The sequence below is a fragment of the Rhinoraja longicauda genome, chromosome 18 (genome assembly GCF_053455715.1).
Source record: "Rhinoraja longicauda isolate Sanriku21f chromosome 18, sRhiLon1.1, whole genome shotgun sequence".
NCBI lineage: Eukaryota > Metazoa > Chordata > Chondrichthyes > Rajiformes > Arhynchobatidae > Rhinoraja > Rhinoraja longicauda.
This window is the reverse complement of record NC_135970.1, coordinates 3,310,508-3,326,397: the sequence shown is the minus strand read 5'-3', so window position 1 is coordinate 3,326,397 and position 15,890 is coordinate 3,310,508. Positions and strand designations below refer to the sequence as shown.

The 15,890-nt window shown below is 42.6% G+C and overlaps 1 protein-coding gene across 4 annotated transcripts in view; it reads left to right on the top strand.

The window, feature by feature from the left end:
- Positions 1 to 15,890, top strand: part of pde3b (phosphodiesterase 3B) — a 158,503-nt gene that overhangs the window by 111,033 nt on the left and 31,580 nt on the right. For 3 of the 4 annotated variants that reach the window (XM_078414975.1, XM_078414974.1, XM_078414973.1), the window contains exons 3-5: positions 8,045 to 8,302; positions 8,778 to 8,926; positions 13,801 to 13,919. In XM_078414975.1, the coding sequence (XP_078271101.1) occupies positions 8,045 to 8,302; positions 8,778 to 8,926; positions 13,801 to 13,919 (526 nt within the window). The remainder of the gene's footprint in view (positions 1 to 8,044; positions 8,303 to 8,777; positions 8,927 to 13,800; positions 13,920 to 15,890) is intronic. The other variant, XM_078414976.1, reaches the window with a different exon arrangement.

The window sequence follows — 15,890 nt, the reverse complement described above, 5'->3', positions numbered from 1 at the left end:
CACAGTTGACTTGCAGATTATAAACGAAGTCTTGATAGAATGACTTGGTCCATAACTTTGGTTAGTAAATTATAAGCTTGTACTAAGCTTGCTTAGTTTAATTCTGCTTGCCATTTTGTCACACGTCATTTGTACTTTGTGCAGTGTCAGTGGCCTTCAAGAGTGCACAATATTCATTAATGTGTCAGAAGTAAAATATGGTAAATGCTGGAAATCTGCAATTGAAAGATAAAAATGCTGTAAATATTCAGCAGATCAGGCAGCATCAGTGCAGAGAAACCTTTGCCTTTTCTTCAAAACTTGGAATATTTGGAGAATTGGAAGAGCCAGAGGGGAGGGATGTCAGTGCAGAACAAAGAACCAAGATTATATTGAATTGTTCATTGGGAGGTATTAATCAAGTTTCTTAATTTTGCTCAATCTACAGAGATATTAATGTGAATAAAGGTATGTTGATATCATGAGCCAACCCTTAGGCTTGGGGTTACCTTCAATTCATTTCAACTTTTATCGTGTGTAAATCTATGACAGTCCCGCCATCACAGGGATCAATCTCGTGAACCTACGCTGCACTGCCTCAATTACAAGGATGTCCTTCCTCAAATTAGGAGACCAAAACTGTACACAATACTCCAGATGTGGTCTTACCAGGGCCCTATACAACTGCAGAAGAACCTCTTTACTCCTATACTGAAATCCTCTTGTTATGAAGGCCAACATTCCATTAGCTTTCTTCACTGCCTGCTGTACCTGCACGCCAACTTTCAGTGACTGGTGTACAAGGACACCCAGGTCTCGCTGCACCTCCCCCTTACCTAACCTAACTCCATTGAGAAAATAATCTGCTTTCTTGTTTTTGCCGCCAAAGTGGATAACCTCACAGAGCTCTCAGCACCTAGTCTTTCCTCCAGTCTTTCCATTACCTTTGGAAGCTTTTATTGCTGTTTATCAACACGAGGACCAAAGTTGTGCCAATGAAAGTCAAGGAAGCCATTATGAGATTGATAAACAATAATAAAACAGCTAAATCTTAGGCTTACCAAAATGAACTGTTTGGAACATCATTAAGAAGAAAGGGAGCACTGGTGAGCTTACTAATCGCAAAGGGACTGGCAGGCCAAGGAAGACCTCCACAGCTGATGATAGAAGAATTCTCTCTATAATAAAGCAAAATCCCCAAACATCTGTCCGACAGATCAGAAACACTCTTCAGGAATCAGGTGTGGATTGTCAATGATCACTGTCCGCAGAAGACTTCATGAACAGAAATACAGAGGCTACACTGCAAGATGCAAACCACTGATTAGCCACAAAAATAGGATGGCCAGGTTATAGTTTACCAAGAAGTACTTAAAAGAGCAACCACAGTTCTGGAGAAAGGTCTTGTGGACAGATGAGTTGAAGATTAACATATCAGGGTGATGACAAGAACAAAGTATAGAGGAGAGAAGGAACTGCCCAAGATCCAAAGCATACTACCTCATCTGTGAAACACGGTGGTGGGGGTGTTATGGCCTGGGCATGTACGGCTGCTGAAGGTACTGGCTCACTTATCTTCATTGATGATACAACTGCTGATGGTGGTAGCGTAATGAATTCTGAAGTGCATATACACATCCTATCTGCTCAAGTTCAAACAAATGCCTCAAAACTCATTGGCCGGCAGTTCATTCTACAGCAAGACAATGATCATAAACATACTGCTGAAGCGACAAAGGAGTTTTTCAAAGCTAAAGAATGGTCAATTCTGGAGTGGACAAGTCAATCACGCGCTCTGAACCCAATTGAGCATGCCTTTTATATGCTGAAGAGAAAACTGAAGGGGACTAGCCCCTACAACAAGCATAAGCTAAAGATGGCTGCAATACAGACCTGGCAGAGCATCACCAGAGAAGACACCCAGCAACTGGTGAAGTCCATGAATCGCAGACTTCAAGCAGTCATTGCATGCAAAGGATATGCAACAAAATACTAAGCATGACTACTTTCATTTACATGACATTGCTGTGTCCCAAACATTATGGTGCTCTGAAATGGGGGGACTATGTATAAACACTGCTGTAATTTCTATATGGTGAAACCAAAATGTGTTAAAATACCCCTTATTAAAATCTGACAATGTGCACTTTAACCACCTGTGATTTTTTTCTACTACAAATCTCAAATTGTGGAGTACAGAGGCAAATAAATAAATGATGGGTCTTTGTCCCAAACATTATGGAGAGCACTGTATAATGCTGCAACAGCGTTGTGTCCATCAGCATATATTTGACCTTCGACAGAGCAAACTCTTCAAAAAGAAAATAAACCAAACAGTAATATATCCCATTAGTATTAGGAACTGGCATTATGTGGTTACCTTTCCCCACTTATCCTCTGTACGATGCACCATGCTTATAAACATCCTGCAGGAGGTGTTCCTGAACCTTGTGCGTACCATTCAGCAATACCCAATATTGTACAGATTTTTCCAGGGGCAGACTACATGGTCCAAGCTGACAGTTTTCCAGCTATCTATTATTTATGCCTGTGCGTGTGTCCTTGGATGCAATGAGTGGAGTATGGAGTCTTGCGTTACCACGCTGTTAGACCCAAACGTGTGCCAGACAGTCCCTTGCCCTCTCCATGCGGAGAACCATTCTAACAATAGTTAGACTAACCTGACTCTTTTACAGCCTAATTGGCATCTTGTGGTGTTACTGAGGTTGCAGATACATTGAACGAACATTGAAAGTGCCTTTCTACTGGCAATATTCTGGGCCTGTTGCTGTGTTCTGCCAGTTAGATGTTGCCGATGAAAATGACCGTTTGATCTCGTAAAGCTTTTTTTGCTGTATCATTGACAGCAGAGGGAAAATTTACCCAGTCTCGCTTTTACCATTTGAATCTGAATATGTTTAGAATAAATAATTCAGCATCTATAAACCAACAGATTGCTGTCTACCAGAGTTGCTATTGGGTTATATAGATGAAGATTATTACGTTTTTTTATCTTGATTAAGCTAATGACAATTTTTACATTTTTATCTGCTCACAAATTATAGAAATTGCATGATAAAATGTAAAATGGTAAATCTGATTTAACTTAACATAACAGCCAATCTTGTACCTTGAGTGATTCTTCAGTCCAATTGAAATTATTAATTAGTAGGCAAATTGGAGAATGAGCAGTTTGGTTCTGTGCTTTGGGACCCCATTGGTTTTAATGGGGCTGGTGGACATAACTTCCCCTTTAGCTCCTAAATTGAAGTTAATTAAAACCATTTCATTATTTTTGTTTCTTAATTTGGAATAATTAGGGGAAATTATTATTTTGATGTCATTAACTGATACCTTTTTAAATTGTGAGGAACAGCACCTCATATTTCGCTTGGGCAGCTTACACCCCAGCGGTATGAACATTGACTTCTCTAACTTTAGATAGCTCCTCTGTCCTTCTCTTCCCCCCCCTCCCCAGTTCTCCCATTGTCTTCCTGTCTCCAACCACATCCTTTCTTTGTGCCGCCCCCCCTGACATCAATCTGAAGAAGGGTCTCGACCCGTAATGTCACCCATTCCTTCTCTCCTGAGATGCTGCCTGACCCGCTGAGTTATTCCAGCTTTTTGTGATACCTTCGATTTGTACCAGCATCTGCAGTTATTTTTCTACACTTTTAAAATTGTGTGATACTTTCTATTTTTCTTCTTCAGTGAGTTGTATTTAAATGGCGTGTTGTGGAGACACGTAAAAACTATTAAAATTTGCTGGGGCCTTTTGGCAATTAGTGAGCAAGGCCTTCTTTAACAGGCTGCCCAAGGGCCTGTTGTCACCCAAACTGTATATGGGCTTCCAGGTGCAGAAAGCCAATATGAAACATTCTCTGCATCTGGCCTAGACAAATGAGGATAAAAAGCGCTGGTGATTTTGTCTGATGGTACAGACCCACGTGAACACTCATTGTCTTCACTCAATCATAACATGTGTTGTACGATTCTGTGTCCATCACAATGACTAATAACTGGTTCGGAATTTGTTCAATGCTGGCTGAAGAAAACTTCCTACAAAGGTGATTATTGCTTGTGGATTCAACATTTTATGACTGGTTGTCTGTAGGCATCAGGCGGAGATGATTCCTCCCATTCAGCAACAGTGATGCTATCAAATCATCCATCTCAGAGAACAAAACTGAACTGTAGCAAACCAGGGAGCAGAAGGCAAGAAACAGCTTTGCATTTCCTCAAATTCTGAGAAAATAAACAGCACAAATACTGAGAAGGAAGTATAATCGAGTCGTTGGCATTAAAACAAGCCAACAAAAAAGAAAAGAAAATTTAAGTGAGAAAACAGTACAGAGTTGGAAAAGAGAGAATGTTTTGAAGTCTTACACTTTTAACATATCAAAATATTAGCACCTGACAGCATGAAAATATTTCAAATGCTGACAGTTTGCAGGCAGTAAGTGGTATATAGCATATTATTTGATGTCATGCTGCTGCAAATACAAGCTTCATTTTATGCGTACAAGCAGTTATAATCTTCATTGCACATTTACTTCATTTCTACTGTTCTAGTGCAGCAAACTTTCAATATATTTCAATGATGCAGGATACATTGGTGATTTTCACAAAAATAATGAGAAATCTTTCAGTTGCTCAGCTGTTGTTGAGTAGATCAGATTCTGCATTGAAAACTGGATCTTTTGTTCCTTCTGATTCATATTCAATGTGTGCAAACATTACTCTTGAGTCTCTGCCAGTTTGAACTCTGAAGCTGCAAAAGCAATTTGGAAGCAAGTATAATGTTAGAATTTGGAATGAAGTAGAATGTTAGATTCAATTTTGATTATCGGTTGGAAGTGCTCAGCTCATGTTGCTTTAATTTTGATCTCTGTTGCTAAATTGTGGTCATCAGTGGCACTTACCTTTGAAAATTCTCCATTTCTTGAAATGTTCCTGCATGTAGTTGCGGTTTGACTCCTCAATGTGTTTGGTGCTTCTGAATATATCGCCTTCCGTAGATGCTCTTCAAAGCCCATTGTTTTTGTTTCCATTTCTCTGAAGGGAGAATTTATTTGATGCCGGGAAAGGTCAGGTTTACCCTGCCACTTGTGTCGGCCTTTGTGTACAATTTATTCTTCAATGCCATGGATGCTGGGATACCGAGCCTGTTGCGTTCGCTTGGTTTTTCAATAGAAAGGGAAGTGAGCAAACAATTCAGTATCATCATTATTCTCATGGGTAGATTGTCTCCAAACAAGGGAAAGGAATAACACAAGGAGCATCAAAAACAAGATTAAACTGAATGAAGAATTACAAATAACAGAAATTTATGACGGAGCAGATTTATTTTTCTAATTTTCCTGTCTCACCTCCCTTTGTAGTCAACAAACAGAATTTGATGTTCAGAATGGATGTCAATTATTGTTTTCCCCCTCAGTTCAGCTATTTCCTTGAGCAGCCATTTTCCACATTGGGCACCGTTTACTTCGGGGTGTATACATTACATTTTCCAGTACTGAAAATCAAATCATCTTGAGAGCTGGGCTCAATTTTGTGGTAATCACATAAACTGTTCAGCGTGCTTTACCCATTCTTAATTGTCCTTGGGAAGTCGTTGGTGAGCCTCCACCTTAAAGTTCTACTGTCCTTTTGGGGAAGCCCCCCGCTCCCCCCCGCCCCCGCCCCCCCCCACCGCAGTACAATGAGAGAAGGAGATACCAGATGTTGCCCCAGTAACACAAAGAGGGGGAGGGGGAGAGTGATACATGACCAATAGATGATAGTACGTGCCTGAGAAGATAACCTGCAGGATATGGTGTTACCATGCACCTGGAGCTGCACTTACTTAAGCAAGTGGAGAGGATTCCATCTTCCCCTTTTCACTTTGACTGAAGCCCACCACTTTTACAGCAAGAACATTATTTGCCCTCAGTTCATGTCTGATATATGAGTAAACAATGCAGGCAACTTTGACAACTTCATTTCGCAAGGAGTTGGGAATAGAATTTAACTTTTTTACAATCGTCAGCAAACATCACTAGTTGTAACCTCAGGATGGTTTGAAGGCCATTGATGTTCAACATTAAGGAGTATCGATTTACTACCTTGAAGTAAGGTATCAGTTGATCATTGGGAAAACATTTTCTTGCCACTGTTTGCCTTGCTGCCATGAAATTTCATGGGTAATGCACGCTGCCCTTGACAGTCATCTTAACTTGCTTCATTAATGACTTCCATTTCATCATAAAGACAGAAGTGGAAGTATTCACTGTGACCACATTTAGTTTGCACTTTTTCAAATAATGCATGGAGAACTGGACAACATTTGGGCCAGTAGGCAGCAAGTGCCACTATACAAGGCAGGCACCATACAACTGCCAGACATCAACCATTTGTAATGAGTGGAATCTAATTATCTCTCCTCATGTCACCATTAACTAGAAAATTAAATAGACAAGCCACATGTTTACAAGAGTAAATTATTACCTGTGCACCCTGTGACAAATGACCCTCAAAAGCTTTGCCACCATCTGCAAGGCATGTGCCAATGCTAACAACAGCTTTCATTTTCATAGTGCTATCACAAAATCATTCTTCATGGGATTATTTTTTTCAAAAAAATGGGAAATATTAAGCCATCTTTGGAACTTGTTCATAGAAATGTATTTTAAAGGGATTGTGATCTGCAACTTTGGAGATTTATTATTTCACATATAATTGCATTCTATTGGTTGCATTTAGTTTCACGACATAAGGGAGAACTCTGGTTTTCCAATTATTACAATCGCAACCTCTGGTGAGTGTTTCGCTAGGGAATTATTTCAACAAGTATGAAGTTACTTTGAAAACATGTTCAGTTTTGCAATGAGTAAACTAGCATTTGAATTATTACATTAGCTTTTACTTAGACTTTAGCGGTACAACGTGGAAGCAGGCCTTCAGCCCACCGAGTCTGCACTGACTACGATTGCCCCGTACACCAGCACTATTCTACACACATGGGACAATTTATAATTTTATAGAAGCCAATTAACTTACAGACCTTGGGGTGTGGGAGAAAACCGGAGCACCTAGAGAAAATCCATGCGATCACAGGGAGAACGTACAAACTCCATACAAGCAGCATATTATTACTTGTGAGAATAGTACTTGTTTACAGTCACTGATGTTGCCGTTCAAAATGAGATAGTCTTCTCTGGTTGAAGTATATGCGTCCAGTACATATTTAAAGAAAAAAAAGACATCGGTGTTTGAAGCATATATATTTGAAATAAATGATCTGTATTAGAAGGGTTAAAGGGTTAACTCAGCATTCGTTACTTGAAATAATAACGAACCATATATCTTTAAACTTTCTAGAATAATTGGTAGTTGTTAATAATTGTTAAATTTTAATTAATCGTAACCCCCCCCATCCACTGCCACACACACTCTATACCACAGACTGCTATCTAATGCTAAAGAATGGTGAATGTTCATTTAACTTAGATTTGAGTAAATTACTGGCAGTATTTACAGATTTTAGAAATCAGGAATCTATTTAATTTCCAACTTCCAAGTACAGCAACATTAAAGGGATTAAATTATTTCAATTTCAGCCCATTTCCGTTTTGACAGGCTGAAATTTGCACAGAAGCTATGTCCATGTTGGAATTAACTGCTGTGTGCCATTGCAGCCAAGTTGACATTGCCAGTGGCCTTCATTTGTTATTCGTGGGAACACTGTGCCCTATCTCTCTTGAATAGTGGGGACCTAGTGCTGTTAAAACGAAATTAAAATTAATTATCTAAATACGCATGCAGCCAAGTAAATTGTAGAATGAATCTAGTTTTTTTTTTACATGTACCTGTCAGTTAAACTCTAAAACAAAATTTTATAGTTGTTGGACGTGTATACAAAGTGTTCTATTTTAGTTGGAATAGTAGTTTCCAGTGACCTTTTCAACAAGATCTGGATAATTGTCACAGAAAATTGTAACTTATTACACTGACTGATGCATGACTTGGAATTATCGAATTGAGTAAATATGGTATTGTTATAACTACAATCCTGTTTTTGCCACAGAATTCTAGCAGTGGGTGTGGTGTGGATCTCGCTGTTATGGGTGAGGCACAGAGCTTGGTTACAGACCTACTTGCTGATCCTTTAGTCCCATCTAATATGGCCTCATCACTGCGAACTATCAACAGCCTAATCGCATCCCAGCTCACATACTCGAATACACACCGACCACGAGTGAACCCCCTTACATCATTCTCCGATTCTTACACCTGTTCAGAAATGGAGGATTCATCAGATAAAGGGGAAAGAATTTTTCCAAAGGTTAGAGAAACTTAATGAACGATTTTATGTAAAGTATAAACAACATTTCATTCTTATCCATTTCATTCTTGTATAAAGTTGCCTGTAACTGGTACCTTTCAGAAAAACACGATTTTGCTAGAAATCCTGGCTTTATTTTCCTGAATCATCAGGTACTTTTATCATTGTCAATGTTGGAAATGTTTGAAGGCTTGTTTATCGATTCAGTTTCATAACTTTCTCTTAGGAGAACTCCATTTTACCATCTATTTTTTTGTTACCTCTCTTAATAATTTAACGTTACCAACACTGCCTAGGAAAAACCTTCTCCAATTTTCCTATCATTCCTGCTTAGAGTTTGTTCAGTCTTCCCAAATCTAAGGTTAGAATGTATCCTGCTGCTCCATGATGCAACTATATCCTTCAATAAATTTGGAGTTGTTGGCAAAGTCCTTTTTCTTTGGATTGAATTGTTAACCTTGCTTATTTTTCACAGCGTTTGAGAAGAAGTTTACCGACTGGACAGCTAAGAAGGAATACAGGAACATGGACAACTACCACATCAGCAACTGGCTTGCCAACAATGGAGCCTGCTCCTCTGAGGTGGGATCGGAACAATGGCATGAAATTGCACCCAGAGAGTGGGTCAGTGAGATAATTTAATACACCTACCATTTATTGAGGTCCAGATCACCCAGTAACAATTCAGAAGGAAGCAATACCCCAGAGGTTGTGAATCGCCTCAAACAGTGGGTTATTTGCACATCTGTGCCAAACGTTAGCAAACTTTCACTAAACCATCCAGGGAAGCAAGGAAGTTGCAGCTCTGGAATATGACACTGCTCTAGAATATACTGCACAGAAAGGGCTAATGTCTTCTCCATATTGGCAAACACTTTGAAAGAGAAGGCTGCCAAGACCCAAATGGCAATTTTTTTAATCCACAACCTTTTATGTTCTTCGAGTGCTTGTCCATACACTTTTCAAATTTTCTTAGGAAATCAGCTTCTACCACATTTCCAAATATTACATCCCGAACACGCTAACAAAAGCGAAAAGGATATCCCCCCTCTCCCTTTTAGATGGTTTGCTAATCATTTGGTATCTATGATCTGCAATTTCTGACCCACTCAGTGTAGTAATAAACTTTCCCAATCAACTTTATCTTAACCTCTTATCATTAAGCATCTTATCATCAATTAAACCAACTGTTCCTTCCTGCTGATTGAGAAATTAATTTGAAGATAACGCAAAATGCTGGAGTAACAGCGGGTCAGGCAGCATCAATGGAGAAAAGATTAGATGGCGTTGTGGGTTGGAACCAATCTTCAGATTGAAATTAATTTGTTGTATTGCAAGCCCATCAAAGAATCATGATGTGGCAGGCTAATCATTGCTTCAATCCTGGATCTACTACTGCAAAATTTAATAGTACTGGAGGAAAATGAGACAATTCCGGGCAGAGTAGATGGGTTGGAGGATGGGATGGCTCTAGAACAGATGCTGGCATTGAGGGTCCGATCAAAACCAGAATAGATAAAAAGGTATAGGGATCATGAGATCAAAGTTTTGGTTGTGGTGAATGCTGGTGGGTCGTGGTGCTGGCAGATGGTGTTGGAAGGCTGGAATAGTGGTGGTCAGTTCAGGTAGGTGAGTAAATGGCTCCGCAATGACCATGTAAAATCCAAGCTCTGTCATGGTTGTGTTGCCAATGCTGGGCTGGGACTAGCTACAGAGGGTTTTCTTTAAATAGCATATCAAACCATGGAACTGTGGTTCTTCAGTGGAAATGCAATGAAGTGTGTTCTTTGGTATAAATTATCTAATATCCTAGGTAAGGTTTCAGCAGGGAATGACATAATCTTACTCGCACAGTGCATGTGTACATGTGTGAATGGCAGCTGGTAGTATTTAAAAATAGGAACAGTTGCATTCCAATGTGGAAAAACGCAATCTTAAGGTTAAATAAGTACCACAGATCTGAAATTCTGGGTCATTGTCTTTCCATACTGTCATCTCAGAGTGCATCACAGCACACCTCTCTGCATTTAATAGTACCCTGTCCCCTGAAGTCCATGGGTAGTCCTAATCTATTGCATTAATTGGATTCAAGTTTCACATAACTTGCAGTATTTAAAATGTTGCTCCCTTTGTCCAGTTAATTTCTATAATTTAAAAAGCATTAAGGACTCAATCTCAACCAATTTAAGCTATGTCTCAGTCAGGAATGCATCCATCCATCACATGGCATTTCTTCCTGCTGCCAAGCAAAGTTTATATCCTCACTGCCACTTTCCATTTAATTTCATGCTTCAAATGTCTTCATTAACCTCCTCTGTGGGTTTCACAGTCAAATTAATTGATTTTTCCTTGGGCCTGCAGAAGCACGAGCATCCTAGATGTTGCGTGAATTAATACCTCTGTGCACTGTGGGGTTGTGAGGATGACCCTGGTTGGGCCAATCAGATATTGGATGGGAGAAGAATGTATTGGTGGTTCTCAATAGCAACCTGAATTAGAGATCTGCAATGGCTGAAGGTTGGATAATTAAGGAACCCAAGAGATTTTAGTTTGGGAGAGGGTGGGGTTGAGAAAAAGGATACGTCTGTCAGAGAACGAGCCAATAAATAACTTAAAGCAGTTGCTTGAGTTGACTCTCTCCGTGGCCAGTATGGGACCTGGTCGGGAGGTTTTTTTTCTGTCATTCAGAAACACACCTTGCAGGCACTGTGAAAGGCTGTTTTGCAGGAGTTGCCTGCCAGTCACTTGAATACAAATGTAAATGTTGCCTAACAGTTTTATTGTGGAGATGTCATCAAAGCCTAGATTGGGTTTCACCAGTGCCACTGAGGTATATATTTAATCACAGCCATGGTCCAAACATGGACCAAAGAGATGAATATCGCTGGTAAGATGAAAGTCTCTGCCTTAACATTGAGCAACACTTGACTGTGTTTGGGATCAAGAAGGCACTGAACATCAAGGGAAACATACCAGTGGTTTCAACCTTGCTCAAAGGAAGATGTTTGTCGCTATTGGAGTCATCAGTCATTATCTCAGGCCTTCACAGTGGGAATAATTTAGGACTATGTCATAGATCTAGCCAACTCTGCTGCTTAAGCAAAGACCTTCCTTCCATTTTAAGATCAGAAGTGATTACTGATAATGCAGTCTTACAATTGTGTTTGCAATTCCTTGGTAAATGAAGCAGTTCATGTCTGTATTCAGCAAAATCTAGGCAGTGGTTAGCTTGGGCTAATAAACAGCAAATTATATTTCCATCTCCTAAGGTCAGGCAATGGCCATCTTCAAAAAGAGAGTGTTAGTCCACCGTGTGTTGATATTCAATGGCATTATCATCAACTTTCTGGGTAGTGTAGGAAAATAACTGCAGATGCTGGTACAAATCAGTCTGAAAAAAGGTCTCGACCCGAAACGTCAATCTGAAGAAGGGTCTTGACCTGAAACGTCATCAGTCTGAAGAAGGGTCTCGACCCAAAACGTCACCCATTCCTTCTCTCCTGAGATTCTCGCCTGACCTGCTGAGTTACTCCAGCATTTTGTGATACCATCAACTTTCTGGGAGTCACTAACTGGAAGCTCAAACGGGTCAGACACAAATACTGTCCTACAAGATCAGGTCACAGGGGGTATGTATTCTCTAGAATAAGCTGGAATACTCCTTGCTGGTCTGTTCGAGTGCTACTCCAAGAATTCTCGGATAGTACCGATCAGAACAAAGCAGACTGCTTGATGGATACCCTGTCTACCATCCTAAACATTTATTCCCTCCACCATTGGCACCCAGCGAATGCTGGGTTTGCTATCTAAAAATGTCCCACCATTCTGGTCTACATTTATCTGTATTCTTTGTTGGATCTTGTTTGCACAAATTGGCTGTGATTTGCCCTTTATTCAAAAATGCTGTTTCACAGCAAGGAGCTCGTACATGCATATAATTTTGAGTTCCTTTCCAACATGTTTTAATTTTTCGGAAACATAAAGTCCTGTTATTTGGTGTGTTTATTTGATTTTTTTTTTCATAATGAAAGCCATGGGAACTTCAAATTATGGTAATTAGCCATGGACAATCCTTTTTTTCTTATTTGTAATTGCTTGGAAATTGAATTTCATATTGCATTTCATTCACTTATGTTTTTGAATGCCTGAATGAATGATCCCGTGCTATTTTGAATTGCTCTGGAAAATTAATCGGTCAACTTCACGGTGGGAATCGTTCTTCCACAATTGACGTGATTCCTAGATCTGATGCACATGAGCATTTCTGGGGAACAGGGCAATATCTTAGCACTCTTCAATGGGCACTTCTGGGACAAAGTAGTGTTCCCAGTGTGGTACCAGAATGAATCCTCTAACAGATAAATCAATTCATGAGCTTTGTTCCGTCAAGCTCCCCCACTCCTTCACCTCTCTGATCTCACTCCATTGGTCCTCAATTCCTTGCTTTTTCCCCATGGTCCATTCACCAGTGCAATTAGCTCTGATTCCCCAACCATCAATGAATTTATGCACCATTCTTTATAGGCCTGTGGCTACTGGCCATCCTTAACCCAAGCTTGGATTGAAGCAAATGTCCAAAGTTTAAAATGTGCAGTCATTGGTGCATTCTTTTGGTTGAATAATGATTTCTGGACACCCATAGTTTACAATTCTCTTGTATATTGTAATTGTAAAGCCATATGGAAACGGGCACTGAGGCCCATCACACTCAAGCCAACTATCAAGCACCCATCTATCTTTTCCAATCTTTTTCTCTTACATCCACATTAATTTGAATCATAGAGAGGAAACAGCATGGAAACAGACCTTTCGGCCCAACTTTCTATGCCGACCAACCTGCTTAACTGAGCTACTCTCACTTGTTAATTCCTAGCCCATATCTCTCCAAACCTTTCCTATGCATGTACCTGCCCATGTCACTGTTAAGTAATTGTACTCTCCTCCACCAATTAATCTGGCAGATTGGTTCATGTACACACCATTCTTTATGTCGAATAGGTTACCCCTCGGGTCCCTTTTAAATCCTTTCCCTCCTACCTTAAACTATGCCCTCCAGTTCTTAGTTCCATTACCCTGGGAAAAAGTGCAGCTATTCACATAATCTATATGTCTCATGATTTTACACATTTCTATAAGGTTACCTCATAACCTCTTATGCTGCAGGGAAGAAAGATCGGCCTCCTTGGAGCACAAACACAATAACATCCTTGTATCTCTTTAAATTCCTATCTTCCGCTCAGCAATACTACAGATATTTTACAATAGCCAATTAGTCTACCATCCAGCATATCTTAGGTATAGGGGACGAAATTGGGGAAACTAGAAGGAAATCCATGAGATCCCAGGAAAAACATGCAAAATTCATACTGAGCATCCAAATCAGGATCTAGCCATGGTCTCTGGATATTATAGAGATTTTCATTCATCGATATATATTGTAAGGATGATTTGAATTCAATTTTTTTTGCTCGACTTATGTTGGTTTGCCCTTTTTCAAGTGCTTTAGGTATAGGTTCACAGGCAAATGGGCCTTCCAGTTCAAACTTGTTGACGATTCCCAAATCTCGATCTGCATCCTTATCTTTAACATCTCACCACATTGGACACAGACGAGCAGGTAATACATTTTATTTCTTTTAAAATCATTATTAATTAGATTTACTCTTTGTAAAACTAATATTAGATTCAGGAAAAGAACTGTCATTTAAAAAATCTAGAATCTGACAAGCAGCTTCGTATTTATAAGAACTTGCAAAATGGTCTTCTAATGCAAAAATTGAACCTTGTAGGATGAACTCATGGTGTAAATATTAAAAGAGCATTTTCCCTTTTGAAATCCAACAACTAGCTCCTTGGTTGTGTTGATATGGAGAGATGATCGTTGCGGCACTCAACCAAGTGTTTTATCTCCGTACTAGACCAAGTGGACCCGTTGGGCCCAAACCTCTCCTGCATTGGTGCAGCACCCTCTCCTCCCCCCCTCCTCTCTCCCCCCCTCCACCTCCACCTCCTCCCCTCCCCCTCCCCCCTCCCCTCTCCCCCCCCCTCCCCCCACCCCTCTCCCCCTCCCCTCTCGCCCTCCCCTCTCGCCCCCTCTCCCCCTCCCCTCTCCCCTTCCCTCTCCCCTTTCCTCTCCCCTTCCCTCTCCCCTCCCCTCTCGCCCTCCCCTCTCGCCCCTCCCCCTCTCCTCTCCCCCTCCCCTCTCCCCTTCCCTCTCCCCTTCCCTCTCCCCTCCCCTCTTCCCTCCCCTTTTCCCCCTCCCCTCTTCCCCCTCCCCTCTTCCCCCTCCACTCTAACCCCTCCCCTCTTCCCCCTCCCCTCTTCCCCCTCCCCTCTTCCGCCTCCCCTCTTCCCCCCCACCTCTTCCCCCTCTCCCCTCTTACCCCCTCTCCCCTCTTACCCCCTCTCCCCTCTTCCCCCCTCTCCCCTCTTCCCCCTCTCCCCTTTTCCCCTCTCCCCTCTTCCCCCTCTCCCCTTTTTCCCCTCTCCCCTCTTCCCTCTTCCCCCCTCTCCCCTCTTCCCCCTCTCCTCTCTTCCCCCTCTCCCCACTTCCCCCTTCCCCCCTCTCCCCTCTTCCCCCCTCTCCCCTCTTCCCCCTCTCCCCTCTTCCCCCCTCTCCCCTCTTCCCCCCTCTCCCCTCTTCCCCCCTCTCCCCTCTCCCCCTCCCCTCTTCCCCCTCTCCCCCCTCCCCTTTTCCCCTCTCCTCTCTTCCCCATTCCTCTCTTCCCCATTCCCCCTCTCCCCTCCCCCTCTCCCCTCCTCTCCCCACTCCCCTCTTCCCCCCTCTCCCCCGACTCCCCCCCTCCCTCCCTCTCCCCCCTCCAGCCCCTCCCCCGCTTCCCTTCCCCTCCCTCTCCCACTCCATCCCTTCAACCCCCCTTATCTTCCCTTATCCTCCCTCCTCCTCCCTCCCTCCCCTTCTCTTCCCCTCCCCTTCTCTTCCCCTCCCCCCTTCTCTTCCCTTCCCCTTCTCTTCCCTTCCCCCTTCTCTTCCCTTCCCCTTCTCTTCCCCTTCCCTTCTCATCACCTCCCCCCTTCTCTCCCCTCCCCTTCTCTCCCCCTCCCCCTTCTCTCCCCCTCCCCATTCTCTCCCCCTCCCCATTCTCTCTCCCTCCCCCTTCTCTCCCCTCCCCCTTCTCTCCCCTCCCCCTTCTCTCCCCCTCCCCCTTCTCTCCCCCTTCTTTCCCACTCCCCTTCTCTCCGCCTCCCCCTTTTCTCCCCTCCCCTTCTCTCCCCCTCCCCTTCTCTTCCCCTCCCCATTTTCTTCCCCTCCCCCCTGCTCTTCCTTTCCCCTTCCCCTCCCCTTCCCGATCCCCCTTCCCCTCCGTCCCGCCCCTGTCCCCCCCTTCCCTTCCCCCCTTCCCCGCCCCCTTCACCTCCCCTTTACCTCCCCCTTCCCCTCACCCCTTCCCCTCACCCCCTTTCCTTCCACTCCCCCCTTTCCTTCCCCTCCCCCCTTTCCTTCCCCTCCCCCTTTCCTTCCTCTCCCCCTTTCCTTCCTCTCCGCCTTTCCTTCCCCTCCCCCCTTTCCTTCCCCTCCCCCCTTCCCTCCTCCTCCCCTTCTCCTCCCCCTTCCCTCCTCCTCCCC